At 40.0% G+C, this 17,471-nt stretch overlaps 1 protein-coding gene across 3 annotated transcripts; it reads right to left on the bottom strand.

The window, feature by feature from the left end:
* Positions 1-2,113: 2,113 nt before the first annotated feature.
* On the bottom strand, positions 2,114-17,266 carry LOC139450781 (uncharacterized). 3 transcript variants are annotated; one of them, XM_071232614.1, is made up of 3 exons: positions 17,182-17,266; positions 10,513-10,597; positions 2,114-9,802 (listed from the first exon to the last, which is right to left on the bottom strand). In XM_071232614.1, the coding sequence occupies exon 3, from the start codon at positions 9,789-9,791 to the stop codon at positions 6,471-6,473; it is 3,321 nt and encodes a 1,106-aa protein (XP_071088715.1). In that variant the 5' UTR covers positions 9,792-9,802; positions 10,513-10,597; positions 17,182-17,266; the 3' UTR covers positions 2,114-6,470. The 3 variants fall into 3 exon arrangements, with proteins under 3 accessions (XP_071088715.1, XP_071088717.1, XP_071088716.1); XM_071232616.1 differs by lacking the exon at positions 17,182-17,266 and adding an exon at positions 16,987-17,011; XM_071232615.1 differs by lacking the exon at positions 17,182-17,266 and adding an exon at positions 16,740-16,829.
* Between the last annotated feature and the right edge of the window lie 205 nt (positions 17,267-17,471).

The following is a 17,471-nucleotide window of genomic DNA, read 5'->3' as shown; positions in this document are numbered from 1 at the left end:
TAAATAAATCTGGTCTACTTAAATATATTTCACTTTTCCAAAATAGGGTTTTAACATTGCGTGCATGTGTGTGTCCGGACTAATGCTGGTTTATAAGTGCTAGCCCGGTGAGCTTCCATGCTGCAGCCTCACATGGATACCCCACTCATATACACTACACGGACTCCGAGCTGACCAGTCGTTATTTTATTTCCTAATGACGTGCGCCAGGCAATGTTACAACAGCTACCATTCTATAACGTCTTTTGGTATGACGCGGCCAGGGGATCGAACCACCGACCTTCCGTCTCCGGCCAGACGATCTAGCCACCATGAAGGCAGTTGAACCATGCAATACATATGTATGGAACATTTACAGACAAAACAGTATACCGTATTCGACCCATTAAGCGCCCCTCCCCAAATAACCCCCCCTCCCCCCCAACCTGCCTGACCAGTCACCGTCAAGGCTCCCGTGCACGTGATCGCGAGAATTACGTGTTGACATAGAATCGTCCAACAAAAACAAATGTGACTTTTAACGATTCAAAGTATGTCATTTTTGATATATGTATCCATTCTCTGTCAACTTAAGTTCGTTTCAAGGCGTCAATAGCGGTAATCTGACCGTGGTTGCTGTTAATAACGGTGAGTTGTGCGATCTTCCGATCGCTTCACACACGATTTCGCCGAAATTAATTAAAACAATATTAAAAGGAATTTTGAATAAAATTAATGAAATAAGTTACAAACAAAAGTCCAGATATACAAAGAGCACTTTTTATAGCCAGACAGTGTAATTACATGAATAATTTGCGAACTTCAGTATGGATTTGTTGACATGGTATTTCCGGTGTTACGTGCTCACAGTCATGTCTTTCCATGGGGGGAAAAACATCAAAACTCATTAATTCGTGTATAATGCGCAACCCTTCTACACAGCTGTGTTTTTTGGAGAGAAAAAGAGCGCACTATTCTCAAGAAATACGGTAAGGCTTACTGATGAATTTACGCCAATTTGACCTGAATTGTCCCCAATAAGCGCCCACCCTTTCTGATTTTTTTTAAGCGCCCTGGGCGCTTAATGGGTCGAATATGGGTAGACCCGGGGTAGAATAGTTCTTCAGTAACCCATGCTTGCTGTAGAAAGGCTACTATGCTTGTCTTAAGAGGCGACTTACGGGATCGAGTGGTCAGGCTCGCTGACTTGGTTGATGGATGTCATCGTATCCCAATGGCGTGGATCGATGCTCACGATGTTAATCACTGGATTGTCTGATCCCGACTCGATTATTTACAGACCGGTGTTTTACGGCGATAAACAACAAACTTACATATCAGTATATCAAAAACATCGTTCTGGAAAATGAACATTATCAAAACCTAGCTTATACAGCGAGTCTAGGCATTCACATTTGAAATGATCACATGACGTGTTCTTGCCACATCTTGTCCACCACTAGCGTAACAGTTCACATGAATTTCCAATCTTCTCTTGCCTTAACCGTAACAGTTCATCGCCCTCACTTCGACCTGTTAAACAGTAACTGGATTACCAACCGTTTATGAATCTTACATAAGATCCCAACAAGCCTACAATTACTGGACAAGCACGGGGAGAATATCTCATTACCTCTTACAAACTTCCATGGAGGCATGTTCTTAATGGTACTGAATATGGAGATAATGCGTTAGTGACTTGTTTCACCCAGGAGTCTGTGGGGTCAGGCCACACGGCCTGACAATATGATTTCGTGGTTCTTTCCTTGACAGGTATTGGACTCAAGGGACCTCTTCTGTCGCAGAAACACCAAAGGGAGACAATCATGGAGTACTTGAGGCCAAATCTTCAAAGGGAGAAAAGTAAGGGTACTAGGGACCTATTCTTCCCCTAAAATCCCCACATTAATAAAAGCATGGCAAACAAGGAACCTATTCTGGCCAACATCTCAAAGATGGGGGAGATAAGCATGGGGCACCAGGGATCCATTCTACTTGGTTACAAGCATGAGGCACCTGATCTTCAGTCTGATCCAACAGCCTTTCCTTCTTGTGTATGTATGTCAAGAAAAGAAAGAGAAAACAAAACCAGCACAAGACAAATTTATCATTTATTCGTACAATCACAAAAGTCAATTGTTTCATGATTTATGGCAAAAATAATTAGAAAAAAAATGATTTATTAGATGAGAAGGAAAAGTGATAATAAAGCATGGAATACTACATAGCCTGCAGAGCTCTCTGTAATCATCACACAGAAACAGCATGTCGTGTAAAAAACTTACAATTTTCACATAATGAATCATATACAAGGCATACATTTGTTTCACAGTCAGTACAAATCACAAACTTGAATTTTACTTTGAGTCTCATACTGATGGTCATAGGTCAAGCAACTATCCATGATTTAATGAGTGCAGAGAGAATGGTAAAACTAAAAAGTACTGGTCACTTATCACTGATATTGTTAAATTAGAGAGACAGTTCCATCAGTGGCTTCAGTTCCCAATGCCATCAATTGGACATTTATAGTATGTATAGTTGTAACATGCTTCTATCATACACTGACCAAGGTAATTCTCCTAAATCGAAGGTTGCACAAGCTTTGACCAACAGCAGATGTTTCATTAATAACAGCACCCCTGGTTATCCACACTGAATTCAACATTACACCAGAGATTTATCTACAATTCAAATCTAAGTGTCCCTGGTTTGCAATTTGGGGAAAAAATCATCATTATATTCAAAATTGGGATTACTCCAATTCTGTTAACATTGTATGATAAGATTGCAAGCAATTTAACAATATAAAACCAAGCATTGAAACCTCTTCCTATTTATTGATCCTATTATCAGTGAAATGCAGGTTACCTTTCCAAACCCATACACTTAGTTATGAGTTATTACATGAATTGGAAAAATATAAATTCCAAATTGGGAATTCTTAATGACATTTGCCATGGACTTGGGGCTAAATACATCGGCCCCGCACAGGTCCATATAAATCCCTGTACACGGAGACGGTCGAGATCAAATCAAACTGAAGAATGGAACTGTTTCAGGAGAACGTCATGTAAAACATATTTTCTCTTTGAAATTGACATTAGTATTAAGCAGAACATTTTTTGAAGTTAGGTCTAGCATTGCTTTTGAACAGTATTACAGGTGAATCATGGGGTATGAGAAAGTGAGTTGGGTATTACATCACTTTGAATAGTATTCCAATGATATCACGGTGTCTCAGCATAATGTGGTAGGACAGCCTGAAGTGAAACAGAACTCAAGACGTGCTGACAAACTAAGTATCTCGTTCAATCTGAGATCCAAACTAACTAACTGATCCTGACACAGCAAAGGAACCCACTCTTACACTAATGACAGACTATTGCGGAACCTTGATTACAGTGAATGCCAATGACCTACCTATGTTGGTCTAAAATCTATTTAACCAGTAACAGATTTCAGTATGTATTCTATCAAAGTAGATAACTTTGCTTAGTTTATTCAAAAATCATGTCCTGTTATCTGATTCAGTTTTTCCTCAATGTATACAGGGTGTGGTGGTATTGAACCTGTAATGCCATCATGGGCGAGAGCCCTGTCATAGTCACTAGGCAACTGGAACACCTCTCAAGTATGATTTCTAAACCTATATTTGAAATTAAACCGGTATTCAGTAAAAGCAAATAAAAATAAGTTCCTATTTGTGATTTATCTAAACTGGTAACTTCAAAGCAGCAGTCAGCCAGCAGTCAAGAAGCATTTCATTCAGAAAGTATATAATATTTACACTCCTATCATCTGACTGTTTACAATACCACACATCATAGCACAGGGATAAGGCATATATATGCATATTATATACAAATATCGTGCAATAACATCATACATTAAGGCAATGGAAAACATGAACATTTGAATGTTGGTTTTATTAATTTTGTTATTTTGTTGATAAGAACATGACTAATAAACAGTATACATGACATTATTGCTAAATTGTGAGGTCTGTTCTCACTATGTTAACACGACCAGAAAGTGTTCCTCAAGTACAAAATACTGTATCATTATAGGATTAGTCAAATATATCACCATGCCACGATTCACAAAGCATGATATATTTCATTGGGGAGTACACCAATAACACCTATGGACATCGTGGCCAGACCAACGTTTGCCTCATCCTCGACTATCCAGGGTATTATATTCTGTAATGACCAATATCCAGGACCCATAGCTCCGTTTTGAGCTCAATATGATTAATTAGATACTAAATATAGCCATCAAATTACACTCATGAGCGAGAGAAATGTGGGAAATTTTCTATGAGTGAAGTCACTTCGGAGCAAATGGGCCCCATGGTACTTATCATGAATGACTGGCGACATAACTGGGTTCCTGAGGGTCTTGTATCAGTCACATTTCAAAATTTGCAAATCTTATGTTTACATGGAATGTTCTTTCATGAAGGGAACAAACAGTTTCTCTTCCCAAAGACTGGCATAGAAAACTCCACAACATGAGTGAGTTTGAAGTTGTTCATAGCAACATCCAAGCCCTCTCTCAACACTAAGCACACATAGGGGGCTTTACATATAATACCCATGAATTGAAGACAGGTCTGCAGATGTAGACTCAACATTTCAACAACTCTGCCACTTCTCCACCCTGCTGCAAAACATTGGTCCGGCCCAGGCTAAACAAGACGAGCAAAGTTTGGGAGACAAATCCTTGGCAGACACCCCTACTTGATTATAACACTAGTGAATCCTGTGAACACTGGGTGGCCCATCACGGAGTTACACGTATCTCCCTTCGCCAATGTGGTCCAGGATAATATAATATATACACACATTCAGGGGATTACAGCTGATGATCAATGACATGGTGCGAAACATGTTACATGGAGTTAAAATTATACACAGAGGGAAAATTTGCTTAATTTCTAAGTTGATAAATATTCAACAACAAATGTTAAAATGTTTCTCACCTTAATAGTTCCAGAAGCAGAATGATCAAGAATTCCCCCTGCAGTAGCAGGATGGTTGGAAGTGAAGCAACAATACATGAATTCGACACGGCTCACAGCAAACAATACTACCATGATTACTGTAATTGTTAAAATCAGTTGTAGTCACTTATTAGAAAAATGATTTTCCTTCATAACAATTCATTAACATTAACATGATAAAACACATGTCAAATTCTCTAAATGTATGCAATCAATCTGTGTTAATGGGATGCTAAAAGGCACTTAAACCACAATCATATTGCCACAGTGAACTTCATCACCAGGAACAACTTACAAGATAAAATTCATGTCTTACCAAAATAAATAAAAATTCAGTTCCATTCTTCTTAATATGCCCTTGAAATTCAAAGATACACATGACTCAACAAAGAGAATCATAACATGACTGGAATTGCTTAAGACAACCTACACAACAAGGATACAATACACATGGAATTGGTATAGATATAAAACCTGTGCCCACCAAACAGACATCTTGCTCCGGGGAGTTATCTCCCTTTGACCACACCACCACCCCCACCCTCCCGTCACCATTCAGTGACTAACATGTAATGCTGCATCACTCATGCCACATGGGCAACATATTCATAATCCAAGCTGAAGATTCCTTAAATGCAACAGGTCATGTGAGTAAGTTACTGGTGTTTTATTATAAATGGATGGATATAATGACTGGATTGAGTCAGTGCCTAAATCCTGATGCCTCTTTTGCAGAATATTCTCATAGAATGGTATCTACTTCTAATGTGTTTATCAACATAATATGTGACATGAATGCAAATGCTTAAATGACACAAACTTCAGCTGACAAAACAACATGACACCTGTGCCATCTCACATACTGTCAGTAAAGGACCTCCCAGCTAACACTATCTGGATACAAACATTCAATAATATTGAGATAAAAACATAAAATCAAACTGCCATTTACAAATAGAGTGCCCTCAAATCTGTGATACATAACAGAAATATATGTAAAGAAATAGGAAATGATAAAATATCAAAACAAAAAACAGTTTAGGTCATCTGGAATTATTTCAATGTTAGCAGAAGTGTTCATAGATATTCGTGAAGACAATAACCACAAACTGCCATTCACAATTGTCCAAATGAAGTCAGGGTTGTAGCAACATAGAACTGTTTACCATCAACCAAACCCAACTCCAGAACAGCATACTACTAAAACACATTCACTCTAACATGGGGTTGAAGTTCAGAATCTAAGACTTTGATAAAGTTTCAGGTCAGCTCTCTTTGACATCAGCACATCACATATACAGAGTACAAATGTATAAGAAGCATGTATGTGGGTATATTCAATCTGGCATACCTGGATGTGTAGCAGACTTCAGTGCTGATTTGAATGACTTTCAACAATGATGTTTTATAGAGATTCAAGGAGAGAATTATGCTTGGGAATCTAATCCTATCTATGACATCTCCATGGTTACTGGCAACTCCTTCACTCATCCTCATCCCCACAAATAGATCTTGGTGTTGCTGTGAGGATACGCACCCCCTTCATATCATCCTTCCGTCCAGTTTGAGTTCCGAAGGTCTGAGTTTCAACAAAGTCTTTTGATGGTGTTGCAGTCTGAGTTTCACTTTCAGTGGATATCCGCCGCAATGCCAGGTTTTTAGCAAAATGACTTTTCACGGCTTCGTTCTTTGCAGCCTGGTTGACTTTAGCTTTTCCTTTAACAATTCCACCTTTCTTCAGCTTTGGTTTTGTGGGGGTCTCTGCAACTTGCTCCTCAGCCTCTGCAGCGTTGCCAGCATCAGCTTCTACATCCATAGCCTCAACACCATTCTCAGTCTCTACAGCGACTTGTTTAGGAGGTCTTCCTCTCACCCCCTTCTTCTGAGGCACTTCGGTCTTCCCACTGTCATCATTCTGCTTCCTCTTCTTGGAATCTTTACTAATTTTAACCTCAAGCTTCTTCCCGGCAGGTTTCTTTGTTGTTTTCAAACGAGATGAAGCTCGACCTTTATCATTAGTCTTTTCGACTTCAACAGGCTTAGCTTTCTTCCCTTTCTTCACTGGACTTGGTGTCACCTCCTCCTCTTCCTCTTCTTCTTCCTCCTCCTCTTCCTCAACTCCTGTAGCCTTGACTATTGTCATTTTCTCCATCTCTCCTCCTTCAGCAGCTACGACAACCACAGCTCCGTTCTGAGAGTCTTCCAGCAGAGAAGTGTCCACCCCCTCCAACTCCTCCAGATTATGCTTGGTGTAATGCTTCTTGAGGTGGTGGGATTGGGAAAAGGCCATTTCACAGATAACACACACAAATGGTTTCTCCCCAGAATGAACACGCTCATGTCGGACTAAATCTGCCTTCTTCACAAACTCCCTCTTACACACACTGCATGTGAACATCTTGTCCCCTGTGTGGATGCGGATGTGGGCCTTCAGGTTCTGCACGCTGGAGAAACTCTTCCCGCAGACTTGACAGTCAAATGGCTTGTCATCTGAATGAAACGAGAGATGCTTCACCAGGTTCTGCTTCTTACTGAAACTCTTCCCGCACTCGTCACATGAGAACTCCTTGGTGTTTGAATGTTTCTTGATGTGGGTCTTCAAGTGCTGTAGCCTCATGAAGCCTCGGTCACACTGGCTGCAGTTGTAGGGCATAGTCTCACCATGAGTCTTCACATGCTCCAACAGCTCCTCGTGCAGGGTAAAGACCATGTCACACGTCTCACATTTCAACACATGGGTTCTCACGTGTCTCAGCATGTTAGCCGACTGGGCGAACCCTCTGCCACACAGCTGACACTTGTGGGGTTTGTCGCCAGTGTGGGTACGCTCATGTCTCTTCACATCGAACGACTTGGCAAATGCTTTGTCACAGTGGCTGCATTTGTAGGGCTTTTCTCCAGTGTGTACTCTCATGTGTCGCTTGACATCAGTGGAATTGGGGAAGCAGCGATCACAAAGTGGACAAGCATACGGCTTCTCTCCTGTGTGTCCTCGTGTGTGGTTGATGACACTGTTAAGTTGGGAGAATGTTTTTCCACAGAGCGTACATTTATATGGACGCTCACCAGTGTGGATTCTACGATGGATGATAAGATTTTGGGATTGTGTAAAGCCCTTGCCACATGTCTCACATTTATAAGGCCTCTCACCAGTGTGCACACGTCTATGTTTAACCAGTCCTTGAAACTTAATAAAGCCTTTGTCACAGTATTCACATTTGTAGACCTTGATTTTCCCAGAAGGAATTGATGAATCACGCTTCTTTCCTTTTGACACTTTGATAGGATGGTCAGAACCTCCCTTGTTCATTTCTTCAAAGAGATAAGGATCCTTTGATACTGGTTCATCTTTATTCTCAGACACTTCAACATTTTTCTTTGATACTTGTTCTTTAGGTTTTTCACGTACCTTTGACACTTGTTCTTTAGCTTTCTCACGTACCTGAATACTTTTCAGTTGCAGAGCAGTCCTTGGTTGTATGCCACCCGCCTCCACCTTGGCAGCTTGTTTTTTCCCAGCAGATTTTGTCACCATTGGTTCCAACACTGGGGGACCTTCTTCATCATCTTCCTCATCATCATCATCATCATCATCATCTAACGCATCACCTTCATTAACTTGAACAGTATAATCTAAATCCAAATCATTATCTGGTTCTTCTTCCTCCACATCTTCCACATCTTCCTCCACTTCTTCATTTTCTTTAGAAGTATCAATTACTACCAAAGCAACATCAGACTTGGAAACAGGTTTACGCCCCCTTTTCTTTGGAGCAGATTTGGGTTTTGGAGCAGGCTTAGATTTGGCAGCAGATAGCTTAGCTTGTGTTGTCTTTGCAGTTGACTGCTTAGCTACAGCAGACTTGGCACCAGAAGCCTTGGCGCTGCCCTTCGCTGTTGTTCCCTTGCCTTTAGCTGAGGCTGCTTTGGACTCTTTAGCATTTTTGTCTGCAACAACCTTTGACACTTTGGCGGCAGCAGCCTTGCCTTTCTTTACAATCTTTACAGGTGCAGATTTGGTTTGTTTTGCTGTCTTTCCTTTTGTAGTCCTTGCCTTTGTCACTTCTTCCTCTTCATCATCACCCCAAACAAATTTCTTCACTGGACTCTTGGTCTTCATTTTTCCTAACTTGGAAATAGTTTCCTCAATATCCCCTTTAGATGCCTTTGATGGCCTGCCTCTTTTCTTCACACTCTTTTGTTTGTCAGCTAACACCTCATCATCAGACTTATCTTCGTCCTCCAGATCCATGTCTCCCTCTTGCATATCTTCTCCTTTCTCTCCTGCTTCCTCACCAGCTGCCTTCTCCTGATCTTCCTCTTCCTCCATTTCTTCACCAGTCTTTGCTTCCTCTTCCCCTCCTTTCTCTCCATCCTCTTCTCCAGCGGACTCTTTATCTTTATGTTCTTCTTCCACTATCTCTTCTTCATATTCTTCTTCTTCAGGCTCCTCTTCGTCCTCCATATAAAATCCTTCCTCTGACCTCTTCCTAATAAGCTCCTCTAGTTCCCTGGACTGACCAAACTCTTCCTCTTCTTCACTCTCATTCATCTGACTGTTGTCTTCATCATGGACCTCCACCCTGATCTCAATCTCATTTTCATCCACGCAACCCTTTGGTGACCTCCGTGGCGACCGACCCCGAGGAGAGCCGCGAGCTGACCTTCGAGGCGACATCGATCCTTCTGCTCTTGGGGGAGTCTTTGAAGGTTCTTCTCCTTGAGGAATTGTCTTCTGTACATCTGCTTTCTGGGGCGCCTCCTCATTCTTGACATGCTCCACTTCCGCCTCCTTTGTTGACATTGTTACTTAACCTGGAAATTCAATGACAAATGTTTATTAGGCAAGTGAGTGAATGATGTTTTACACTGGACTTACAATACTGTTAGTGTCTTCACATGTTAATAGTGAGTAGGTGAGTTGGGTTTAATGCTGCTTTGAACAGTATTCCTCTAATATCACGGGATGTAAGATTAAGGAGGCAGGAAGGCCTAGAGCAATGCAGGACCTACATATTTACCACTTTGGTGAAATCCACGAGAACGGATATGGTACTGACAAAACTAGAAACTTAATTTTGGAGAAACAGGGATTCGAACCAACAATGATAGATTTCTGGCGTGCCAAAGCTACGCAACTCTTGACAGCGAATTGCAGTGCCATAGATGACTGGGCCACCCCCATGTTAAAAACACAAATAGTAGTAACATTACAACATAACATATATTACATGATTGACAATGTGATCAAATATAACATGAAATTATAGGGGCCCATGAGGATTCTTTCCATAAACTCCTAAATCATATACATCTTTAATATTTAACAAATAGGTATAACAAATTTTATTTTATTCTTCATTTCAAACAGTTATCAAGGTTATCTTTTAAGAAAGTCTATTGAATCATACAGAATTATAAAGAATATTGAATTATTCTTAACCTCAATCATCATAATCATCCATATCCTAACCTAATCAATCTAGCTTCACTCTCCATCAGTCATCATCTACAGAAATCTTTACCTTCAAGCAAACAGACAGGATCAATCTCTTCCTTGCCAGGCTATCTCCTGACTCCTATCTTCTACTGTCCACAGTTACTTGGAATCTGAAAGACAACAGGACCATGAACACAAAAAGAATATTTACCATGCTTACATTTAAAAACATACTGTAAATATCATATAGGCCTATCAAATGGTGTATTTTGAAAGTTATCAAACCGTCATAAGGGGAGACAATAAATAAACAGATAGTTATCTCCCTTAGACCATGACTTTCACATCACAATGGCCATGATGATTGTCCACTAAATAGAATCTTATAGAATCGCTGAAATTAATTATTGGGGGTCCCCCGGATCCCCAGTTTTGTGAGTAAACTGCTGTGTTTATTAACTGTTTACATCAAATTGGTTTACCATCTTTACTGCACCATCGATGTTTCAATATCTGTAACTGTGGTAGATTGCTATTTGTTAACAGTAATCTTATCTGAAGAACTAGACTTTGACACAGCTACCACACAGTTCTCATTATCATTCCTAGAAACTGAACCTAGGCAATGGCGGACTGCATATAGCATGTGTTCAGGGAAGGCATTCATATAATTTAAGGGCAACGAGGGAACAGCTGTAATTATTATTGAACTTTCATTTGAACCTTGGGTAAATGTTGTGGTCAAATGATGAGTCGTTCCGTGAAGATCGTGGTAGAATGGGTCTTCAGCAACCCATGCTTGCAGTAAAAGGCAACTATGCTTGGCGAGTAACAGAATGGGGGGTCAGGCTCGCTGACTTGGTTGATGCATGTCATCGATCCCAATTGTGTGGATCTATGCTCATGCTATCATTCACAGGATTGTCTGGTCCAGACTCGATTATTTACTGTCTGCCCTTATACAGCTGAGTGCGGCATTAGACAATAAACAAACAAACAAATGTTGAGTCTATGACTTCAGTAATAGTCTGCAGCTACAGAAAGCAGCCCAAGGCCACCTCATCACTGTATCTATCCCTAGTCCAGTGTTAGAAATTGGCACTTGTCCTGTAGTCCTTGACAAATTGTCCAATAGTAAAGGTATCATAAGGACTAGTAAATATTTGCCAATTTCTAAGGGTTTTGCTGTTTTCATTATAAGGGCTAGTGCCCCCAAAATGTTTGTTTTAACCGCTGTAGTCTGTGTGATAGGGCCAAGGTCAGGTACCTTCATAATGGTCACCAGATAATGATCACGCCATGAACAGATCTTTTACCATTACATGAAATTCAGATGCAATTTGGACTATCAACAAATATCGTACAGCTGTTGTCCTTATCATGCTTATGTTTAAATACCACAGTACAAAAGAAAAGCATTTCAAATTTCAGATATTGCCTGTTTTTCATCCATTTTCTCTGCAGTCTACCACTTTCAAAACCATTTGCTCATCCAAGTTAATGACATTTTCCCCCCATGACATCCACAAGAGTTCTAGAGACGTGTCGAATAACTATTCCTTTCAACTGTTATCTACCGACACAGAAATATTTGTAAGTACAGATGATAATAAAAATAAACACGGTAACTGTACGGGCTGTCGTACACAGTTACACACTAACCTACTATGTAATGCACAAATGATTCTGAATGGATGACAAATACATATGGCTTCAGGAAAAAACTTTTCAGTCACGAGTGGAATCTTCGGCATTTTCTTATAGTTGAACTGGTGAATTAAATGATCAGTGAATACACACAATGAAATCAAATATTTAACCACAAATTTCGGTGCAGTTTCCTTATATCCATGAATCAAGATTATGCAAGTAAATATAACATGTTAAATCATAACTCTATCAAATAGAGCATTATGACAAAGTGCATCATACGTAATGTCACAGATCACAATCAGACTTCCCATGTGTAGTTTTGGAAATTAAGGGGATTCCAGGGATTTGCTCCTGTAGTATTTGAATCCTCCTTCAATCTCTAACATTCAACATCAGGGTTACCACTAGCAGTCCTTAACTCATGCATTAGAAACAAGGAGTCTGACAGGTTCTTGTAAAGTTCTATAATTGTGTTGGTTTGTCGGTTTATTGTTTTACGCCGCACTCAGCAATATTCCAGCTGTATGATGGCTGTCTGTAAATAATCGAGTCTGGACCAGACAATCAAGTGATTCATATCATGAGCATCTATCTATGCAATTGGGATCAATGACATGCTTCAACCAAGTCAGCGAACCTGACCACCCGATCCCGTTAGTCGCCTCTTATGACAAGCATTTATCAGTGTGTACTGACCACACAAAGTGACTAGAAGTGTGTTTGTGTACTGACCACACGAAGTGACTAGAAGTGTGTATGTGTACTGACCACACAAAGTGACTAGAAGTATGTATGTGTACTGACCACACACAGTTACTAGAAGTGTGTATGTGTACTGACCACACCAAGTGACTAGAAGTGTGTATGTGTACTGACCACACCAAGTGACTAGAAGTGTGTATGTGTACTGACCACACCAAGTGACTAGAAGTGTGTATGTGTACTAGGGCTGTTACGATACACTCACGTATTGGGTGAGTCGAACCGTATCCATTCATGAATTGAATTTGTTATTCGTGGCCATTAGAATTGAATAGTTATGAATATGCAGTCATGTACATTTACATACCCTGTACCTAAAAATATCCAAAGGAACATATTATATGCATAGATTTCTTCAAAGACAACACTCTCATAATGTTCAATTTGACAGTATTGTGGTCACTGGTCATTGTCGCATTTGAGCAGATACTAGTACCTGGATAAGTGCAGTATATAAATGCATATATGATATATTAATAATTAACAAACCATGTCAAATAATTAATGTTGTTAATGTTTGACTGAATATAACAAATATTGCTTCAGCTGCTGACTTGCTATTGTGTTCGTGAATTAATATTCGTATTTGTTACCCTATATTTGTCATACGAATCATATTCACCTAATAGTGTATTCGTTGTAGCCCTAATGTGTACTGACCACACTAAGTGACTAGCAGTGTGTATGTATACTGACCACACTAAGTGAATAGCAGTGTGTATGTGTACTGACCACACTATGTGAATAGCAGTGTGTATGTGTACTGACCACACGAAGTGACTAAAAGTGTGTATGTGTACTGACCACACAAAGTGACTAGCAGTGTGTATGTGTACTGACCACACCAAGTGACTAGAAGTTTATGTGTACTGACCACACTAAGTGACTAGCATTGTATATGTGTACTGACCACACCAAGTGACTAGAAGTGAGTATGTGTACTGACCACACCAAGTGACTAGCAGTGAGTATGTGTACTGACCACACAAAGTGACTAGAAGTGTGTATGTGTACTGACCACACCAAGTGACTAGCAGTGAGTATGTGTACTGACCACACCAAGTGACTAGAAGTGTGTATGTGTACTGACCACACCAAGTGACTAGAAGTGTGTATGTGTACTGACCACACACAGTTACTAGAAGTGTGGATGTGTACTGACCACACCAAGTGACTAGAAGTGTGTATGTGTACTGACCACACCAAGTGACTAGAAGTGTGTATGTCTACTGACCACACCAAGTGACTAGAAGTGTGTATGTGTACTGACCACACACAGTTACTAGAAGTGTGTATGTGTACTGACCACACCAAGTGACTAGAAGTGTGTATGTGTACTGACCACACCAAGTGACTAGCAGTGTGTATGTGTACTGACCACACCAAGTGACTAGAAGTGTGTATGTGTACTGACCACACCAAGTGACTAGCAGTGTGTATGTGTACTGACCACACCAAGTGACTAGCAGTGTGTATGTGTACTGACCACACCAAGTGACTAGCAGTGTGTATGTGTACTGACCATACAAAGCAAGTACAGTAAACACAGAATACATGTATGTCAGAGTCCAGGACTTGAATGTTACATGTATTACAATGTAACATGGGTGTTGACTGCAGTGTACAAACTTTTCTATAAGTTGCTGGCCAGACAGACTCTCCTATAGTACTGGGATACTTCTATCACACGAAAAATACTCCAGTCAGAGCCGACTAGTCCTTATTTTAACCCCTTTAATGCCAAACGCCAGTCAGGGTAACAACAAGTACTATCTTTAAACATCTTTTGGTATGACGTGTCCAGGGATCGAACCCCCCGACTCTCTAGGCAGATGCACTCTCTAGGCAGATGCTCTACCACAGAGGCAGTCCTAGTTACACCACGAGTGCCAGAAAGATGGGTGTTCACATGAAAATGCATATGCATGATCATGTACGATTGATATAAGGGTAACGCTTTGTTTCAAGGCATTATCATTTGCAGAAGCCTGGGGTCTTCCATTAACTAAAATAGATAGAATTTGTTATCAAATAAAAATAAATTAATAACAATATCAGTTTTGAAACATTTACTGACTGTCACAGACCCACTTTCACAAATATGGAAACATAATAGAAGAAACCAGATGAAGTCACGGTCACTATTGAATGTCAATATGGCATCTGCTACCAAGGGGCGTGACAATGGTCCGTTGTCACATCAAGCAATATGAGGGCATTATCAAGTTACAGTGGCCCGCTCATTTCTTATAACATGCAGGCGGTTTAATGATAATTTTATCCATTTTAGCTATAATTCATAATAACAGTTTTTACAGTTGAGAATTCTTTATAGTTTAATCTCTTGGTGTTACCAATATTTATCTTCCTAATTACAACACTTCAAGCCTAAAAGCATCAATACTGGCAATAGTGACGAAAAAAATATAAGCTGATCAGAAACTCAGTGAAAAATATAACTAGATTGATGTGATAACATATGAATTATTTGTACACAACACATATTACTGGCCACAAGCTATATCAGCCTGTGGTTGTATGACATCACTGCCAACTTCAGTCTTACGACACCACGCTGTTCATGTAATCATGTACTGGGGTTTCATCGCACAGCACAGGTAGATACTAGTGATGGACGATGCATCGCAATGTTTTTACTTCTCAATACAAGTATCAATCAGAGTCGCACTCTAAGTAAAACACATTGTGATACCTTCAATGTTTGCTTATATAAATGTTACACAAAACACAAATTAGAATTGAAAACATAAATAAGCTTGTAGACTGAATCATAAAATAGCAGAAGCTTACAACGTCCCGAAAACCACTATGCCATACTTGACACTGCCAACTGTAAATCATCAGTGTGCCAGGTATTTGGCAATCCTGTCTGTGAAAAAGATGGCTCATGCACCACAGATTAGAGCACGCGCAAGTATCATGATACATACAGGATCGGGAGCAAGATATGTATCGGATCACACAGTTGGTGTATCATCCCAGCCCTAGTAGATAAGGGCAAACGCCAAACAAACATCTGACCTAACAAGTTCCATCTACGTCAAGTGTTTGCGGAATCAATGTTTTGGGAATCAACATGTCAAAGGATTCAATGAGTGAGTCAAATAGGTTGACAATAGACTAATACATTAAGAGTTCACATTCATCAGGCTCCTAGATCCTTGAGGTTTACACCTAGCAATTGAAACTAGGACCCCTCAGATTTTATCTGTTAACATAAAGGATATGACATGGACTGCTTGTCTTTCGCGCTTGCTTCAAATACCATTTTCAATACTTCACTTAACATACACATAAAACATATATCCTTAAATGATGTTGGTATGTGAACATTCATTCTATTAATGTGTATTGTGTGACTGCAAAGTAAACATGGACTTTGATATTGAGCTTCTAAATAGAAGCACAAGGACAAGAAGATCACAAGGACATGGATATCTGCATCCTAATTACATACAAAAACTGCTTATATCATCAGTGTTTTAGGTATAAAGTTATGGGCAGGACCTGCACATATTCAACAAACCTTGATGTTGCGACGAGACCTACCTCAACACATGGGCGGGCCACAAACAACATGCCTATGGCTCATACATATCATTTTTTCTGGTAATGAAACTTTAAACTTTTGGGTGAAATCATGATAAATCTAAAATATGAGTGATTTTATGGCATGCGATGAACCAATTGTTGATTTTATGAGTGTAAACCCGTCAAAATCCAAAGGGGAGCAAGTAAAATCATGATCGGGCAAGTCTCGGTTTATTTACAGTTGAAATTGATAAGCCCACGAGTAGCGTACATTCCAGAAATCGATACTGGCATTCTGAAGTATCATTGTTTCGTCCTCTCGCTAACAAAGCACGTATACATCACCTGTTAATGCGAGGAAATGAAGCAACTGCACACCCTAATGATTTTACGAATGGTTTCAGAAAATCAAGATGGATGCCGAATTTCAAATGAAGTTCCCATTTCCCGGATAGCAAAAGGTTAAGTTCTCAGTGAATTCAACCTCATTACTTGCGGGGACAATTTTTCCGAATGTTGCAAAAAATTTAAGTAATTTACAAATAAGGCAGAGTTTATTTACACATAGATCCAATAAGTTATAATGAATTACCCGCAGAGGAAGATTTACAGTGTTTTGCACACGAACGAAAATATCGACGCGACAACACAAAATGGCTAGGAAAATGGAAATCCCGCCCAATGCGCGCTTCCGGGTTGTAAATGCAGCCAAAGACGAGCGCAATCATAATATTTACCATTCAAAAAAATATTGCAACATGTTTTTCCCACTTAGAACACTTATTACCTGCAGCAAAATCTGGAACAAAAGTAGTTGAAGCGTCGTTATTGACCTGTGTTCTCGCCATTAGCAAGGTACGCGGAAAGGGAGGTAATTTGATTGGTTGGCAAGACTCCGTGACAATTCGGACTGGTACGGAAAGTGCCGAAGTCCGATAACTACCTCGGCGACAATGTAAACAGTCAGTGTCCTCGTTTTCACAATCTAGCACTCCAGTTCGTCCCCAGTTCGCGAAACGCTCACTGTCAAGTTCAAATTCAAAACTTCTCTTGTAATATATCACCACCACTTATCAT

This window comes from Haliotis cracherodii, unplaced genomic scaffold, assembly GCF_022045235.1.
Source record: "Haliotis cracherodii isolate W230 unplaced genomic scaffold, xgHalCrac1.p SCAF_8, whole genome shotgun sequence".
In the NCBI taxonomy this organism is placed as follows: domain Eukaryota; kingdom Metazoa; phylum Mollusca; class Gastropoda; order Lepetellida; family Haliotidae; genus Haliotis; species Haliotis cracherodii.
Note: the sequence above shows the minus strand (reverse complement) of the source record. Positions and strands in the feature narration are given on the sequence as shown.